At 43.5% G+C, this 18,957-nt stretch overlaps 2 protein-coding genes across 2 annotated transcripts; both read left to right on the top strand.

Annotated features, from left to right (window-relative positions):
- The first annotated feature begins 718 nt into the window (after positions 1-718).
- On the top strand, positions 719-6,262 carry olfm2b (olfactomedin 2b). Its single transcript, XM_063009792.1, has 7 exons — positions 719-859; positions 2,086-2,229; positions 3,281-3,436; positions 3,535-3,751; positions 3,875-3,981; positions 5,008-5,122; positions 5,332-6,262. The coding sequence occupies exons 1-7, from the start codon at positions 719-721 to the stop codon at positions 5,892-5,894; spliced, it is 1,443 nt and encodes a 480-aa protein (XP_062865862.1). The 3' UTR covers positions 5,895-6,262.
- Positions 6,263-12,643: 6,381 nt separating this feature from the next.
- mvb12a (multivesicular body subunit 12A) lies at positions 12,644-18,242 on the top strand. The gene is made up of 10 exons (XM_063009845.1): positions 12,644-12,730; positions 14,540-14,626; positions 14,720-14,803; positions 14,922-15,021; positions 15,222-15,351; positions 15,746-15,883; positions 16,163-16,257; positions 16,750-16,808; positions 16,894-16,953; positions 17,039-18,242. The coding sequence occupies exons 2-10, from the start codon at positions 14,540-14,542 to the stop codon at positions 17,090-17,092; spliced, it is 807 nt and encodes a 268-aa protein (XP_062865915.1). The 5' UTR covers positions 12,644-12,730; the 3' UTR covers positions 17,093-18,242.
- The last annotated feature ends 715 nt before the right edge of the window (positions 18,243-18,957 follow it).

The raw sequence follows: 18,957 nt of genomic DNA on the forward strand, positions 1-18,957 counted from the left end.
AATAAAGATATGTTGGTTTATTTGGCTGAACTGATATTTACTTGAGTAAAATCTATACGCGGGCGCCCCCTTGTGGAGGCGCTATGTTACACCGTGTACAGAGAGAGTAAGATGCATTATTTGTGTTGGCTGGACCAAATGTGGGTCGCTTGAAATTTGTTGACGTGTTTATTCGTTTAAAATCTTTGAATGATTTTGTTCCAAACCCCCAGAGGATCATATTTTTGGGGAATTTCTCATGGACCGGACGACACCTCTCATCAAGCTGTTTTCTAAAGTGGATTTATTTGATTATCCATCAGTAGGAGAGTAAATATCTCTGGATTATTGTGAGTTTTGCTGATATTATTTGTATTTTTCAGGGATGGGGTCACTGTGTGTGCTCTTGTGGAATCAAATCCTTCTTTACTAATCAGCTCATACTCCAAAATGACTCGGTTTTTAACATTTGCAAAATGATGTGAGGTTTTATTTCACTGGAGAACCACTTAGTCTGATTAATGGTAATAGAAGTTGGCTGGAGTTTCATCCTTGTTCTTCTTGAAGCGTCATGTTCTCCACAAACACTAAACCTTCATGAACTAGAATAAGCTGAGCTGAGCTGGGCTGGCGTTTCCATCTTTGGGGGGGACGTTGTTTTTTGCCAGTGTTCCCACTGCATACTGGTTTAGTTTAGTTTCCGTTGGTCTTGTTTTTTTGGACAAGCATGAGCGTGATGATGAGTGTGCCGGTCCTGAAGGTGGGTTTGGTGCTCAGTACGATGGCCATGCTGACCAACTGGATCTCTCAGAACCTTCCCTCACTGGTGGGACTCGACCAGACGGTGGCACGACCCGGAAACTCGGAGAAGATCGTCAGTGTAAGTACTACTACGTTCTAATATGCATCGGCGTATTTAAGGTGAGGTCAGGACAGTTGTTATATTTCAGGTGGTTGCAAGGATGTGATTACTCTGGTGTTTTGGATATTGCTAGTATCTTGCTAAGTCGCTCTATCCAGAGTTGTGACAGCATACAATGCAAACAAATGAGGGTTAAGAGCCTTGCTCAGGGGTCCAACAGTTGCAGCCAGATGGAGGTGGGGCTTGAGTAACCTTCAGATCCTTAGTCCAATACCTCAACCACTGTCCTACCACTGGTTGACAACTATTATGGTATCCCAACTGGTTGCTAGTGTGTTGCTAGGTCTTTGCTATGGTAATTCTCGTAGTGTTTCAGGTGTTTTGCTAAACAGTAGCTTGTAATCATGTATTCCAGGTGGTTTTTAGGGTGTTACTAGACATCAGTATCATTTCCGACGAGTGCTAAGACGTTTTGACCTGCTTGTTGGGATATCTAGTTGCTATGTTGTTGCTAGCTTGTTTCTATGCTATTTTAATGGCTGTTATAGCGGGTTTAGGGTGGCACTAGGTGTTGGTCCAGGTAGTTAGCAAAGCATAATAAGTAACAAGGAATTAGGAGGCAACTATCTAGTTCCTCTCAAGGTTCCTTCCCTACCACCGTTGCCCTGGGCTGCTCATCAGGGGTCTGTAACACTAGCCCATCATCGAATCTCAGTGGTGTAGGTGCTATCATCCGGCTGGGCATCTACTCAGACCTGTCGGGTGAAGGGGTAGTCGAGGCTCTGTCCACTGTGCAGTACAGAACATTATTCTAGAATCTAAGTGTGTGTGTGTGTAGGCGGAGAGCGTGTGTTACCCAGTAGGGTGTGGGCACTTTGAGTGGGAGGATTGTTTATACTTCACACACAATTCGGAAGTATCCGGACACACACACACACACACTGGGGCAGATGGAGAGGCGTGAGGGGGCATCTCGGTTAATTAAATACCTCAGAAGAGGAAAGAAGACCGAGAGCAATCCCATTGGGCAACAACCCAGACGGGTTGCCAGTCCATCACACACACACACACACATTAACACTTAGGGCAATTTAAGTAGCTCCAATCATTGGGCAATTCTCCAATCATAGAATCAGGGTTGTATAGGTACCACCCCAGTGCCAGGCACAGGTACACAGTCATACATGCATTTCTGACCTGGTTTTTGCTTTCTCAGCATTCTCTCTCTCTCTCTCTCTCTGTAGGTGGCGTATCCGAGGCAGGGTGAGGGTTGGCAGGTTTTCGGTTCAGATGTCGAGGGGAGGTGCGTCTGTACTCTCATTGCGCCCCCGCAGAACCAGTGCCAGAAAGACTCACGACACGGGCGCTTGGGCCAACTCACCGAGCGTGTGAGTAACACCGACAGGAAGTGCCCACGGATAAACAAAATGGGTTTTAGAGAGCACCTGTTTGGCTTTCTGTGTCCCCCCCGGTTCCTGTTCCGGCTCCTGCTGGTTCATTTAGATAATAAAAATAATTAATTCCTTTAACCACAAAACGCCTGGTGAGGAACCAGCAGTCTCCAGTGGTGGTCCATCCTTCTCTGGGTGGCACTGGGGATCCTGGTGAATAATATGATTGCAGTTTCGATACCAGTGCTTCTGTAGTTCCCTTAAATAGAGCAGATTTACTGGTGCATATAGTCCAGGGGTTGGTAGCAAGGGCATAAGGTTGAATTTACATAGACTGGGGCAGGAGCTTGTAGTTCCCAAGACAGGGGCAGGAATTAACTCTCTGGTTAATTGGCGGGACCAGTGTCTGGTAGTTCTAAAAACCGGAGCAGAAGCTTGTAGTCCCCAAGACTTTAGACTTGTAGTCACCTGGATTGGGGCAGTAGCTTGTTGTTTAAGAGCAGAAGCAGGAGCTTGTAGTCCCCAAGACATGGGTATGAGGTTCTATTCACATAGACTGGGGCAGGAGCTTCTAGTCACCTGGAAAGAGAAGGAGTTTGAAGTTCCCAAGATGGATCAAAGAAATTTGAGACAAGAGCTTGCATTGACTAGGATTGACTAAGCTTTATGCTCAGAAGCAAGAGTTTGTAGTACCCAAGACTTCAGACTTGTAGTCACTTGGAGAAAGCAGGTCAATGGGCCCATGGTCAATAAGAGGAAGCAGGAGCTTGTAGTCCCCTCTGTAAATGCAGAAGACACAAATGTATAAAGTCAAATCAACAGAAGCAGGTGTTTGTAGAAGAGCTAGCAGACCTATCTGCAGTAGTAGAAGATGTAGTCTTGTAGTCCCCTGGGCAGGAGCAGGAACTCTTGGCAGCTTTCCCTTGGACAGGACCAGGCCATGTAGCAGGTCTCCTTGGGATAGAAGCAGGACCATTTTACTGAAGAACAACTGAAGAACTTGAAAGGAGCAGGAGATTATAGCATTTATTTTTTTTATGTGCACCAGGTCCAGAATGTGTCACAGTTGTTGGACATGTTGGATTTGCGAACATCTCAAGATCTACAGCACCTCAGGGTCTCAGAGAGGAAAGTCATTGGGGTGGAAGTAAGAGTGAAAACTGCACTCAGTAACCCTCACACTGTCACTGAGAGAGACCTGGAGGTACACACACACACACACACACTACACACACTACACAATACACTACATGGACAAAAGTATTGGGACATAACTAGGTTGCGTCTCTCACTGTCCTGCAGGACCTGCAGCGGAGTGTGTCGGAGTGTGTTCCTCTGCGCAGTGCGGCCTCTCGCTTCAGGTCCGACGTGCAGAAGCTGGACTGGCTGAAGAAGGAGGCCGAGAGCCTGATCACGTCCATCACACAGGAGCAGAGACACCCTCACATCAGCTTCTTCCAACTCCTGCACAGAGAGACGCTGCTGCAGAGCCGCCTACAGACCTGCAGCAGCACCCTGGGTCCGTATCACTGAGGAGAACTTCCTTTCATCAACCAGTCCAGTCCAAATAGGGCTTGAGGTTGGAGTAAAGATAAGATACATTACAGTGTGTGTGTGTGTGTGTGTGTGTGTGTGTTTGTAGGTTGTGGGAAGCTGACGGGAATCAGTACCCCAATCACCATCCGGTCTTTAGGGTCCCGTTTTGGCTCCTGGATGATGGACAGCATGATTTCCAGCTCTGATGAACGAGTAAGCCCCGCCCCCCTCTAACTCTACACCAATCGAGACTTTAATGGGCAGCTTGACTTCGATGGTTGGGTTGAAGATGCGTGAGATTTATATCAAGTCAGACTGGGTTCGGCTTTCAGATTCAATTTGGTGAATTCTTGACGAGGGTGAGATACTATTGCCATAAGTATTTGGACACCCAACCGTGAGCTTTAAGATCAACGTCACTTTGGAGGTTGGGGGTAAACCTTGGAAGTTGGGGGTAAAGCTTTAAAGTATGTGGTAAACCTTGTAAGTCAGTGATAAACCCTGGAATTCAAGGGTAAACGTTGGAAGTCTGAGGGTAAGCCTTGGACATTGGAGGTAAACATTGGAAGATGGGGGTAAACCTTGGAAGATGGGGTAAACCTTGTAAGTCAGGGGTAAACCTTGGAGGTTGGGGGTAAACTTGGAAGTCTGTGGTATACCTTGTAAGTCAGGGGTAAACCTTGGAGGTTGGGGGTAAACCTTGGAAGTCTGTGGTATACCTTGTAAGTCAGGGGTAAACATTGGAGGTTGGGGGTAAACCTTGGAAGATAGTGTAAACCTTGGACATTGGGGGTAAACCTTTAAAGTCTGTGGTAAACCTTGTAAGTCAGGGGTAAACCTTGGAGGTTGGGGGTAAACCCAGGAACTCAAGGGTAAACTTTGGATGTTGGGGGTAAACACTGGAAGATGGGGTAAATGTTGGAAGTTGGCGTAAACCTTGGAAGTTGGGGCCAAACCTTGGAAGTTGGGGGCAAACCTTGGAAGTCAGGGGTAAACCTTGTACTTCTGTGGTGTACCTTGGAAGTCAGGGGTAAATCTTGGACGTTGGGGGTAAACCTTTAAAGTCTGGGGTAAACCTTGGACATTGGGGGTAAACCTTGGAAGATGGGGCAAACCATGGAGGTTGGGGGTAAACCTTTAAAGTCTGGGGTAAACCTTGGAAGTCAGGGGTAAACTTTGGACGTTGGGGGTAAACATAAGTATTTGGACACCCAACCGTGAGCCTATCTCTGTTTGTAGGTGTGGTCGATGGAGGGCTACTATAAGGGCAAGCGAGTGTTCGAGTACAGCTCACTGAGCGACTTCTCCAAAGGACAGAACTTCGTGGTGCACCAGCTTCCTCATCCATGGGCAGGTATGAACGCACCATCATATACCAGCTCTAGCAGGTACAAGCTAATCTGCTCATTACATGTGGGTGGGTGGCCTCCTGTGTCTGGAGGAAGCATGTGTAAGCCATTACTCTCTCAGACTCTCTCTGGTATCTGTCAGGATTTTGTGGTGAGTTTATTTGGAGAGATTTAAGACCAACGTCACATCTCCGCCCCTCTGTCTCTCCCTCAGGTACGGGTCATGTGGTCTATAACGGCTCCCTGTACTACAACAAACATCAGACCAACGTTATCGTGAGATACAACCTGCTCTCTCGCAGCGTGCTAACGCAGAATAGTCTCTCTGAGGCCGCCTACAACAACACCTTCCCTTATTCCTGGGGAGGATCGTCCGATATCGACCTCATGGCCGACGAGAACGGCCTCTGGGCGGTCTACACCACCCTGGCTCACGGAGGGAACGTGGTGCTGGGCCGCCTGGACCCCATCACGCTGGAACTGGTGCGCTCGTGGGACACCGGCCTGCCCAAACGTAGCGCCGGGGAGGCGTTCGTCGTCTGCGGCTCGCTCTACGTCACCGACTCGCACCTGCACGGAGCCAAGATCCACTTCGTCTACCACACGGACTCGGAGACGTACGAGTACATTCGCATCCCCTTCCACAACCACTACTCACACATCTCCATGATGGATTATAACCCCAGGGAGAAGGTGCTGTACGCGTGGAACAACGGCCATCAGGTCATCTACAACGTGACCCTGCTGCAGGAGGTCACCAGCTTTACAGACGTCTAGAGGGAACGGTGGAGGGATGGATGAACAGACTTATAGGCAGTGAAGGCTCAGCAGATAAGATACTGAACTGCAGATTAGAAGGTTGCAGGTTCAAACCCCAGTACTTCAAATGTAAATATGAATGGATGAATTTAAAATAAATCCAAGACTGTGGAACAGGCGTCCCCTGGACATTAGGTCCACACCTTCCATTACTGTGTATAACATCTGTACGTACTTCCACTGGTGTTACGTGTATGATGGATTGATCTGCTGTCTGCATGTTATTAATAAATATTAATACTATTTATGGTTTAATGCTGAAGATATTCAGTATAGCAGCACTTGGAGGTAAACCTTGGAAGTTCGGGGGTAAGAAATAAAACTTGATGAAGAAACTAAAGAAAAACTTGTAGAATCTTCTCACCTGCCCTGATGTGAGCAGCTTTGATGTTTCATAGTTTCTTTTCTATGAGATCTATAACATTACTGTAAATACTCACCAACCAGAGGACATGATCATATACATATCAGGTTCTCTTGAAAGGTTAGGCTGTAACATCAAACTGTTTGGAAAGCACAAAGAGAAACCAGGAGAACCAGAGGAACAGAGCATGGGTGTGGATGTTCAGATGAGACGTTGGTCCACATACACCGATCAGCCATAACATTAAAACCACCTCCTTGTTTCTACACTCACTGTCCATTTTATCAGCTCCACTTACCATAGAAGCACTTTGTAGTTCTACAATTACTGACTGTAGTCCATCTGTTTCTCTACATGCTTTGTTACCCCCTTTCACCCTGTTCTTCAATGGTCAGGACCCCCACAGAGCAGGTATTATTTAGGTGGTGGATGATTCTCAGCACTGCAGTGACACTGACATGGTGCTGGTGTGTTAGTGTGTGTTGTGCTGGTATGAGTGGATCAGACACAGCAGTGCTGCTGGAGTTTTTAAACACCGTGTCCACTCACTGTCCACTCTATTAGACACTCCTACCTAGTCGGTCCACCTTGTAGATGTAAAGTCAGAGACGATCGCTCATCTATTGCTGCTGTTTGAGTCGCTCATCTTCTAGACCTTCATCAGTGGTCACAGGACGCTGCCCACGGGGCACTGTCGGCTGGATGTTTTTGGTTGGACGATTCTCAGTCCAGCAGTGACAGTGAGGTGTTTAAAAACTCCAGCAGCGCTGCTGTGTCTTATCCACTCATACCAGCACAACACACACTAACACACCACCACCATGTTAGTGTCACTGCAGTGCTGAGAATCATCCACCACCTAAATAATACCTGCTCTGTGGGGGTCCTGACCATTGAAGAACAGCGTGAAAGGGGGTAACAAAGCATGTAGAGAAACAGATGGACTACAGTCAGTAATTGTAGAACTACAAAGTGCTATTCTTTTTTTGAACAAGGTCTTTTTATTGTTTTCAAAGATTTATTACAGATACAGTATATCAAACACCCCCCTCCCACCCGCCAAATACCAGACAGATGTATTCAAAATTCCAGCAAAACATTACATAAATTAATAAATAAATTGACAAAAATAATCAAACAGCAAAAAAGAAATTTACACATAAATGCTGTCGGCCTCTGAATTTTCTAAAAAAGTTAGAAAAGTTTGCCAGATGATATAAAACTTATCAACAGATCCATTGAGTGTGTGTCTAATCTTTTCCAATTTGATATGACACATAACTTCCCTAATCCAGTCATTATAAGTTGGTGGAGTGACATCTTTCCATTTAAGCAAAATCAGTCTTCTAGCAAGAAGTGAGCAAAAAGACAACATATTTACTTCCCATTGTCTAAAAGAGGCGCCCGCAGGGGCCACACCAAACAATGCAATAAATGGTGAGGGGGCCACTACCTGTCCAAATATTTTAGAAAATGTGTCAAAAAAAGGACTGCCAGAAGGAGCGGAGCTCTGGGCCAAAGTGCTATTCTAATAATGATAATAATTTAGTTTAATAATAATTTATTATCATAATAATTTTTCCACACTAATAATAAAATGGAATATGATATGGAAACACCGCTCTACCCTGTGTGTGTGTGTGTGTGTGGGACTTTCACCCAGACACAATACAGAGAGCAAACACGGACATCACCAAAGGATGTGCACACATCTCTAACATTCACATCGCCCACCACACCAACATCTCGCTCCATCACCTGTACGACCACGTGCACCTAAACAAGTACAGCATCAAAGAATTAGCAAGAACTCTGAAAACTGCAGCACGGGGAATAAACGGAACCACACACACACCAGGACAGCGACCACATCAGAATCACAGGAGACCACCGACACACCCGTTTTCAACTGGACCTGCACAGCACTCCAGATCAGGACCTCGACGCCCTCCAATCCTTCCAACCCCTTCAAACCACCCAACCAGACCAGGACCGACCGGATCAGCACCTAGACGCCCTCCAGTTCTGCCAACACCAACGAACCACCAACCACAGAGAACCCCAGCAGCAACCCTGCAACGCCTCACCCACACCTCAGAAACGCAGCGCAGCTACGCTGAGGCCCTCAGAGGACCAGCGCAACAAAACGACATGGGTGAGATCAGACAATTATTACAGTACATCTGCAATAGACTAATCTAAAGTAAAACAATGGACAATAATAATAACCACATGTAACAAAATGTATATGCATATATACAGTTATATAAATATTTATATTTAAAGATAAACATAAGTATATACATATGTATAAACACACAAAAAAAAAAAAAAAAAAAAAAAAAATACATTCTTACAAAGTTTATCTCATCTTAAACACTACACACTTAAATCTTCACAATGTCACTTACCGTTAGTAATTGGAATATCCAAGGCCTGAGCTCCTCTGCCTTCGGATTAAAAAGCTTACACACTGACTTCCACACACACATTAAAAACCTTGACATCATCATCCTACAGGAAACATGGTGCAAGGCCGACATGGTCACTCACTGTCCCCGCGACTACAGAGAAATCATTTTACCCTCCCAAAAACTTAGCACAGTGCGCCAAGGCAGAGATTCAGGAGGTCTGATAATCTGGTACAAATCACACCTACACACGCTAATAAACACCATGAAAATTGGAAAATTCCACATTTGGCTGAAAATAAACAAAACTATACTATCATCACAGAAGGATCTGTTTCTCTGTGCCATTTATATCCCTCCGTCAGAATCTCCATACTACTCTGAAGACATGTTCTCAGAGCTGGAGAGAGAGACCTGCCATTTCCAAACCCAGGGAAACGTGCTCGTCTGTGGAGACCTGAACGCCAGAACAGGAACCCAACCTGATATTATAAATGATCAGGGAAACAGATTCATCAATAACAACCAAATTCATAATACCAATTCGAACCTAAATCACAGAAACAATTATGATCATGTTACTAACAAAAATGGTAAAGACCTCCTGCAGCTCTGTGGAACTTTAGGTCTGTACATCATCAACGGTAGAACTCGAGGGGACTCATTAGGAAGGTTCACGTTCTGCTCACCTCTTGGTAATAGTACAGTAGATTATGCAATAACAGATTTAGACCCTTTCTCTCTCAGTGCATTTACTGTTAAACCTCTAACCCCTCTGTCTGATCACAGCCAAATTACTGTGTTCATCAAAAAGACAGAAACTAACCCCACCACACACACACGGCCCAGTAAGCTGTACAACATCCCCAGATCTTACAGATGGGCCGAGAACAGCGCAGAGGAGTTCCAGAAAGCAATTAGCAGCACAGAAATCCAAATTAGCTTAGACAACTTTCTGGACACTGCGTACATTCACAGTAAAGAAGGAGTAAATCAGGCAGTTAAAAATATTAATCAGATCTTTAAAAATACAGCAAATAAAGCTCAATTAAAAATTAAATCTAAATCAAAACCTAAATCTACAAAAGATGACAGCTGGTTCGACAAAGACTGTCAAATATTAAGAACAGAACTCCGTAAAATATCAAACCAAAAACACAGAGACCCAAACAACAGTAACACACGACTTCTTTACTGTGAAACCCTTAAACAATATAAACGTACACTCAGAACCAAAAAAGCTCAGTACACCCAAAAACAACTAACAATTATTGAACAATCAATCAACACACATCAATTCTGGGACAATTGGAACAAATTAAAACATAGAGAACAGGAAGAATTGGCCATTCAGGATGGGGATATCTGGACAACCCATTTCCAATCACTCTTTAAAAATATAGAATTAGATTCAAATCCTGAACAAATTCAAATTATTAGTAAGTTAGAGGAACTGGAACGGGCTGTTAAAAACCACCAGAATCCTCTAGACTCTCTCATTACTGAGCAGGAACTTAAAGACAACATTAAAAAACTAAAAACAAAGAAATCATCAGGACCTGACGGGATCCTGAATGAAATGATCAAACACGGCAGCTCCAAATTTCACCTGGCGATGTTAAAAGTCTTTAACCTGGTTCTGAGTGTCGGTTCCTTCCCTGAAATCTGGAATCAACAAAAGTGGAAATAAATTCGACCCTAATAATTACCGGGGCATCTGTGTGAGCAGTAATCTGGGGAAGTTATTCTGTAGTATCATTAACTCACGATTATTACACTTCCTTACCCAACACAACGTCCTGAGTAAAAGTCAGATTGGTTTCCTACCAAATTACCGCACTACCGATCATATTTACACCCTACACACCCTGATCCAAAAATATGTAGTTCAAAATAACTCTAAAATATTTGCATGTTTTATTGATTTTAAAAAAGCTTTTGATTCCATTTGGCATGAAGGATTGTTTTATAAAATGTTGGAGAGTGGTGTAGGGGGTAAAACATACGATCTTATTAAATCCATGTACACAGAAAACCAGTGTGGAATAAGAATCGGCAGTAAGAGAAACATCTCATCTCTCAGGAGCGTGGAGTGAGACAGGGCTGCTGTTTAAGTCCAACTCTATTTAACATCTATATTAATGAATTGGCCTCCATGTTAGAGCACTCAGCCACGCCCGGTCTCACTCTACACGACTCAGAGATTAAACTCCTGCTGTATGCAGATGATCTGGTCCTGCTGTCCCCCAGCGCCCAGGGTCTCCAGCACAAACTGGACCTGCTGCAGCAATACTGTCAGACCTGGGCCCTGACAGTCAACCTCAAAAAGACCAAAATTATGACCTTCCAGAAAAGAGCCAGATCTCAGGGAACCAAACACACATATAAATTAGGACACCATGAAATTGAGCACACTAAAGATTATACTTACCTCGGACTGAACATCAGTTCCACAGGAAACTTTAATCCGGCAGTAAATGAACTGAGAGAAAAAGCTCGCAGGGCGTCGACGCCATAAAACGTCAAACATTCGTGGAAATTCCAGTTCGAATCTGGCTTAAAATTTTTGAATCAATAATTGAACCGATTGCTCTATATGGCAGTGAAGTTTGGGGTTCGCTTACACACCATCAATTCCATAATTGGGACAAACATCCATTAGAGACCCTGCACACAGAGTTCTGTAAAAGCATCCTAAAGGTGCACAGACACACCACGAACAATGCGTGCAGGGCAGAATTAGGCCGATTTCCACTAATTATAAACATACAGAGAAGAGCAATCAACTTCTGGAAACATCTAAATGAGAGCGACCCCCAAACTTATCATTATAAAGCCCTGAAACACCAAGAGCTGAGCAAACATACCAGTCCCCTAATCCAACTGGTCCTGAGTCACTGCACCCATACACCACTAACACACACAGACACCCTAATAACACACACAAACACATTACTAACACACGCCGCCACACCACTAACACACACTAACACAATAAAGACTCAGGAACAGAAGAAATCTGCAAACCCAATTAAAATAAACCAAATTACACAAAAACTCAGAACTAAATATCTGAATTATTGGGAAACTGAAACTAAAACTCAAAGTAAAATGCAGTTATTTATTATTTGTTGTTATTTGTTATTTGACCCTAAACAGACACTACAGTGCAGCAGACTATCTGAGCACAGTATCCGACCATAAATTAAGAAACACCCTGACGAGGTACAGACTGAGCGCACACGACCTGGCCGTGGAGACGGGGCGACACACCCGGTCCTGGCTGCCCCGGGAGGAGAGGTTGTGCCAGCACTGCACTCTCAGTACAGTAGAGACGGAGCTGCACTTCCTCACCCGGTGTACCAAGTACCACCACGTCCGCTCCCAATTCTTCCCTAAATTTAATAACATCATCCCCAACTTCACCTCCCTCCCAGACCCCGACAAACTGCCCCACCTACTGGGGGAGCACAGAGAGAGCTGCACACTAGCAGCACTCTATACACACACCTGCCACCAGGTGAGGGACAGTGGGTGATCATGTCTCATACACACACACACACACACACACACATACACACACACACACACACACACACATGCACAAACTGATTGTTTTACTACCTCATTATTGTAAATATTATACTTTTTATTGTTATTATTTTGCACTGTTTTTATTAATATTTTATTCTATTCTATATTTTTTGCACATGTAACTGTTCTGTATATTTTTGTTCTTTCTTATTTTTATTGTTTATATTTCCCTGTAACTTGCTTTGGCAATACGAATGTCATTATTTGTCATGCCAATAAAGCTTCTTTTGAGTTTGAGTTTGAGTTTGAGTGTGTGTGTGTGCTGGGTGTGTTTTGGTAGTGTCGCGATGCATGCTGGGAGTTGTAGTACAGGAAGTAGATCGCTTCCTCTAAATCTAAGGAAGAAAAGTTAGGAGTGTAGAGGAGTGAGGAGTTCATCTAACCCGCTCTCTCAAGAGTTTATTATTCACTACAGTCACAACACTGTGAGTATTATTATTTATCTCTCTCTCTGTGTGTGTGTGTGTGTGTGTGTGTGTGTGTGTGTGTGTGTGTGTGTGTGTGTGTGTGTGTGTGTTTTACTGTGACTGGGTTTGAATGATTGTAGTTGGTTGATGTTGGGAGCGGTGAGAGAAACCAGGAGTCACCTGAGCTTACACCGTCATTATTCATCACTATAACAACAACAACTACACACCGTCATTATTCATCACTATAACAACTACACAACAACAACTACACACCGTCATTATTCATCACTATAACAACAACAACTACACACCGTCATTATTCATCACTATAACAACTACACAACAACAACTACACACCGTCATTATTCATCACTATAACAACAACTACACACCGTCATTATTCATCACTATAACAACAACTACACACCGTCATTATTCATCACTATAACAACAACAACTACACAACAACAACTACACACCGTCATTATTCATCACTATAACAACAACAACTACACAACAACAACTACACACCGTCATTATTCATCACTATAACAACAACAACTACACAACAACAACTACACATTGTCATTATTCATCACTATAACAACAACAACTACACACCGTCAATATTCATCACTATAACAACAACAACTACACACCGTCATTATTCATCACTATAACAACAACTACACACCGTCATTATTCATCACTATAACAACAACTACACACCGTCATTATTCATCACTATAACAACAACAACTACACACCGTCATTATTCATCACTATAACAACAACAACTACACACCGTCATTATTCATCACTATAACAACAACTACACACCGTCATTATTCATCACTATAACAACAACTACACACCGTCATTATTCATCACTATAACAACAACAACTACACACCGTCATTATTCATCACTATAACAACAACAACTACACACCGTCATTATTCATCACTATAACAACAACTACACACTGTCATTATGCATCACTATAACAACAACAACTACACACCGTCATTATGCATCACTATAACAACAACAACATAACTACACACCGTCATTATTCATCACTATAACAACAACAACATAACTACACACCGTCATTATTCATCACTATAACAACAACAACATAACTACACACCGTCATTATGCATCACTATAACAACAACAACTACACACGTCATTATTCATCACTATAACAACAACTACACAACAACTACACACCGTCATTATTCATCACTACAACTACACACCATGATTGTTCATCACTATAACAACTACACAACAACAACTACACACCGTCATTATTCATCACTATAACAACAACCACAACAACTACACAAGAACAACCACAACAACTACACATCAGCAACTACACAACAACAATTACAAAAGAACACACCGCGACAGTACAGTACTACTACAACTGCAAACGACAATACTACAACACACAACAGTACTACAAGTATTAACAACTACAACAATAATACTACTACAACTACTAACACCACCACTGAAACTACTAACTGGGTTTATACTGGGTTTTATAACTGGTTTGTCCTTCATGATTATTATCATCACTACAGTACTCGCTCTTATCAGATATATCAGTGCAGGTGAAATGCATGATGGGAACTTCCTGTAGTATCATTAACCACAGTAATCACACAGAGTGAAGTGATTAGTGAGCGGTGTAAAGCAGTGCTTTTAGTCACCAAGTATTAATAACTGATTTATTGTTATTTATTAAACGTTATGATAAGACGACCCCCCGTATCTCCGTATCTGTATCTCTGTCTCTCCTTGTGATAGATGTCCGTGTCGGGCTCCCCCACCAGGCCCATCACAGCGCTGGCCTGGACGTCCAGCAACTCCACCTGCCCTGCCGATTTCACCATGGTAACCACAATCACCCACGTCCATCACACGATAGCGTATGATAATAAATCATTGATTAATAACAGAGCTGATCGTGTGTGTGTGTTTGATCAGATCGCTGCCACTGAGGATGGAGGCGCTGCCAACTTCACCAGAGGGTTCGGCCTGAAGTCAGGGTATCACCTGTGTTACAGTAAGGTACGTCACACACACACACACACACACACACACATTTATATATATTATAATATTATAATATCATGTTTATAAGTACTGACCTCAGTGTGTGTGTGTGTGTGTGTGTGTGTGTGTGTAGGACGTATCGGGTGGGATGGTGGTCTCGGATGTTCAGGTGATCTCTGAGAGAGACGCCATTCCTCATGGCTACTGCTACATCTCTGAGTTCATGGAGCCCAGTACGTACCTCACTACACACTCATGGGCACTGGTGGGCGTGGCAGCCTTCTTGTGTTTCCCTCTCTTACTCTTGGTTGGTAGCTCGCTGGTGGATGGAGTAGCTGGCACTGTTGCGACCCTGTTTCAGGTAGATGATCCACTGCTTTAGGGATTGAATTAGTATCAAGTGTGTGTGTGTGTGTGTGTGTGTGTGTGTCAGAGGCTTCAGTGTGGAAGAAGAAGCGAGTGTGTGTGAGTCTCGTCCCTATAGCCAGCGTAACCGCGGCCGTGCTGGACATCAGAGTGACCACCAAGAGCAAGAACATGCTGCAGCACTACACCTGTCTCGGGTAAGCTCTGTGTGTGTGTGTGTGTGTGTGTCCAGAGAAATCTACTTGATTTGATTTGTGATATGTATGTGGACACCTGAGTATTCGACACTGCATTCCAAATCCATAGGCGATAACACACAGTCCCTTGTTTCGCCTGTGACGTTTACATACTAGTGGCTCGAGTGTCTGTGGGAATTTGTCCCCAATCGGTCATAAGAGAACTTCAGTTTATATAGAAGGTGTTGATTGGGGTTCCTCCACACCAAACTAGTCAAGTCATGTAGTTCTGGATCTCTGTATGTACCAGACCACCTGAACTAATGATTCTGTTGGTGTGTCCACATACTTCTGACCATGTAGTGTATCAGCATTATAATATGTATACATATATGTGTGTGTGTGTGTGTTGCAGGGACATGCTGGGTTACGTTCTGTGGTGCAGGAAAGGCCCGTTCTCTTCCCCCACCCCGACAGCCAAACCTCGCAGCATCAGCATCGACATGCGCTCACTGTCCCTGGAGGCGTCACAGCCGCTTCCCCTCAGACAGAGGTCAGTACCTGCCGAATACGACTGATGACATCACTGTGCCCCCCAAAGGCACTGGCCATAGATCTGAATAGATTCGAACCCAGGTCTCAGTCTAACGTAATAGACTCAAACGTCATCATCAGCTGGGCGTGTCATAGCCTGTGACCCTCCTCATCCAGCCAGGGCAACCTCAAAGGTCGCCGAGTGCATAGAGGAATTGGGTGCATCCAAAATTGGGAGCACCTCTTACAAGTGCATGTAAAATATTTACGCTTTTTTTTAACGTCTAATTCTCCATAGCAACCAGCCTGCTCCTTCAGCCCCGCCCAAGATGAGCCGTCGCCGTAGCAACCTGGATCAGAAGGATTCCGCGGACAGCATCTACGGCATTACAGGTGACGCCCGTACCGTATGAATGGAGGTAGTGGTCGGTCGTCATAGCAACTGTATTATCGTCGTTAATCAAATCTTGCGGGTAGAGGAGGCGCTGCTGGACGTCAAGCGGCGTTCTCTTTGATCTGCGCTTCAAAGTATTCCCTGCACCTCATCAAATGTTCAGTTGGAACTCGGTTGGTAAATGGTAGCCGCTTCTGTTCTCAAGCTAACCCGTGGGTGTGTGCCAGGATCTGGTTCCTGTCGTGAGCATTCTTATCGTACTCACTGGTGGACTGAGTAGCTGGTGGAGTTACACCTCTAAGTGCTCTTTGATGGCAGGAATACTGATGAGTCTCCATACCCAAGTGTAATTCACAAGGGAGGCTCAGCTATCCAATGAGAACTTGAGCTTGAGTCTGCCGGTGCTAATCGTGATAATCTGTTGTGTGGTCATGGTGGGGTACATTGGGGTACATTTGTTTACATTTTTGTTTGTGTCTTTCACGCCTCAGCGATGGACGGAGTTCCCTTTGCGCTCCATCCCAGATTTGAGAGCCAGTCTAACGAGAAGGTGAAACGATCAGAATTCTAAAGCACTTTTATTTTAATTGCACTCTGAGATCTTCATTTCCAACCTCCTGTTATTGGTGTCTCAGGTCTGGACGTCTACGCTGGATAACATCCGGATCAAATCATTTCAGGACATCGAGAACGAGGTGGGCGGACGGTACAGCTTGTTCTGGGTGTGGTTAGGGTTAGGGTAAGATCTCAGTGTTGATGTTTCCTTATTTTTATTTTCAGTACAACTACACGTTTCTAACTGAGGAACAAGCCGCCAGGAGAACCTGCCCATAGGTGACGCCACGCTCCCAACGTCCGTCCACAATCGGCGCCCGACTTTAAATTCAATGCATGGTTTGGTTCCTCAAGTTAGGTAAAGCTAGAACGCTAAATTAAGACTAAACCACATGTGCCACCGTTACAGCTTCAAATAATCTTAAATTCGGGACACTGCAAGTTCCCTTTTCTGCCTTTTAAATGGAGCAGATTTCATTTCTGCCCCCAAAGCTGCCTAAATACACCTTCAAGTCCACAACAGAGCAGAACAGCGCCCATGTTTGTTCTGTGGCTCTGGTTCCTAAATCAAATCTCTCATCCATTTACTTCGGACCCCACAATAATCAATCAAGAGTTCCAGAAATCACTGCAATCCCAATACAGGTGAACGTATTGTATGATCCAGAGAAAACACCAAAAATGTCCATAAACATTCCGTTATCAGACCTCAGACCAAGACTATCGGACCTAAGAGAAAGTGTGAGCGCAATCATGATACGTTCCAGATAATCAAACCAAAGAATCTTTGCTTTGCAACATGATCAGTTTGTTTACAGCCTAGTTGACCAAAGTTTTTTTTAACGTAGTGCCTTAATGATGCTACACAGGACCATTAAATATAGCAAAACACTAGAGTATATATATATATTTACATATGTCTAGAGATAGTGTGGGGGGGTATTCTGCTTTGCGCCTGGTGTTTCCTGGAGGAACCGGGCTGGGCGATGCAATGTTGACGTCTTTACTGGTGTGACATGAAGAAATTGGTTTTGTCACATCTTTAATGTTAGAACATCTGAATAACTGACGTGAAGAAAACTGAACATTATAATAAATATAATGACTAAATAAATAGTGCCAATCGTGTTAATGAAGTATAAATGATTAATTCCTCTAGTTTGGTGTACTGTACACTGTCTGAATGTTTAGTGGTAACTTTTATTTGGCATTTCAGATGTTAATTTTGAAGCTTTACTTTTATTTTTGTATAAATTAGCTTTAATTTCATTTTTAATCATCTGAATTTGTGTGGATGTAATGTTTGATGAAGGATTTCTGTCTGAATTGAATGTACCCCGGGATGTTTCATTACTAAGGAGAGGTGAACTTGACTTTATTAATGTACATGTTTAATAATAACCTGTAATAAAAGTTATACTAATTTAAATGATGCGTTTGTGCTTTATACAGTCATGGCCACAAATAATGGCACATTTATTAGATCTCTCAACCCTCACATGCGCAAGTGTTATTAAATAAACATTGGGATTAACATTTTGAAGAGTGTTTTTAAATGTTTTGGCTCTTTGGTTTATATGAGCACAGAGAAGTCACCACTACCAATCCCATAAACAAATTAGTCTACTTTATATCTATATTTTTACATTATATGTGTACATTATGCTTGATTGATAACACTGTTTGTGTGTATGTGTGTTTTTAATCAAATCTAATTTGTTTAGCTCTTTATTTTTATTACTTTGACCAACCAATTAGCTTAGCTTAGCTTAGCTTAGTTTAGCTTAACTTAGCCCTAAGCGAACCTTCCAGAACAATGTGGGCGGGGTTAGTGCTCAAATCTGGGCACTCTGAAATCACATGATCAAAGCGACGCCTCTGGTTGGTCGGTTTTCAGCTTGCAATTGTGGGAGGTGTAGTCATTTGGGGCAGGAAATGTAGTCCATCAATCTGACGCGAATTTTGACGCAAATAATGAAATTCTGATTTAACGGGAGCCATTTTAAACCATAATAATAGATTCTTTATTGTTTCAGTTTGTCATAGCTCAATGTACGTGCGTCAATGTTAGATTTAAACATTATTAATACGATTTCCTTATGATTTGGGAGCGGGACGAAATGCTCCAGGAGTCAGTCGTGCCT

Source organism: Trichomycterus rosablanca, chromosome 15 (assembly GCF_030014385.1).
Source record: "Trichomycterus rosablanca isolate fTriRos1 chromosome 15, fTriRos1.hap1, whole genome shotgun sequence".
In the NCBI taxonomy this organism is placed as follows: Eukaryota; Metazoa; Chordata; class Actinopteri; order Siluriformes; family Trichomycteridae; genus Trichomycterus; species Trichomycterus rosablanca.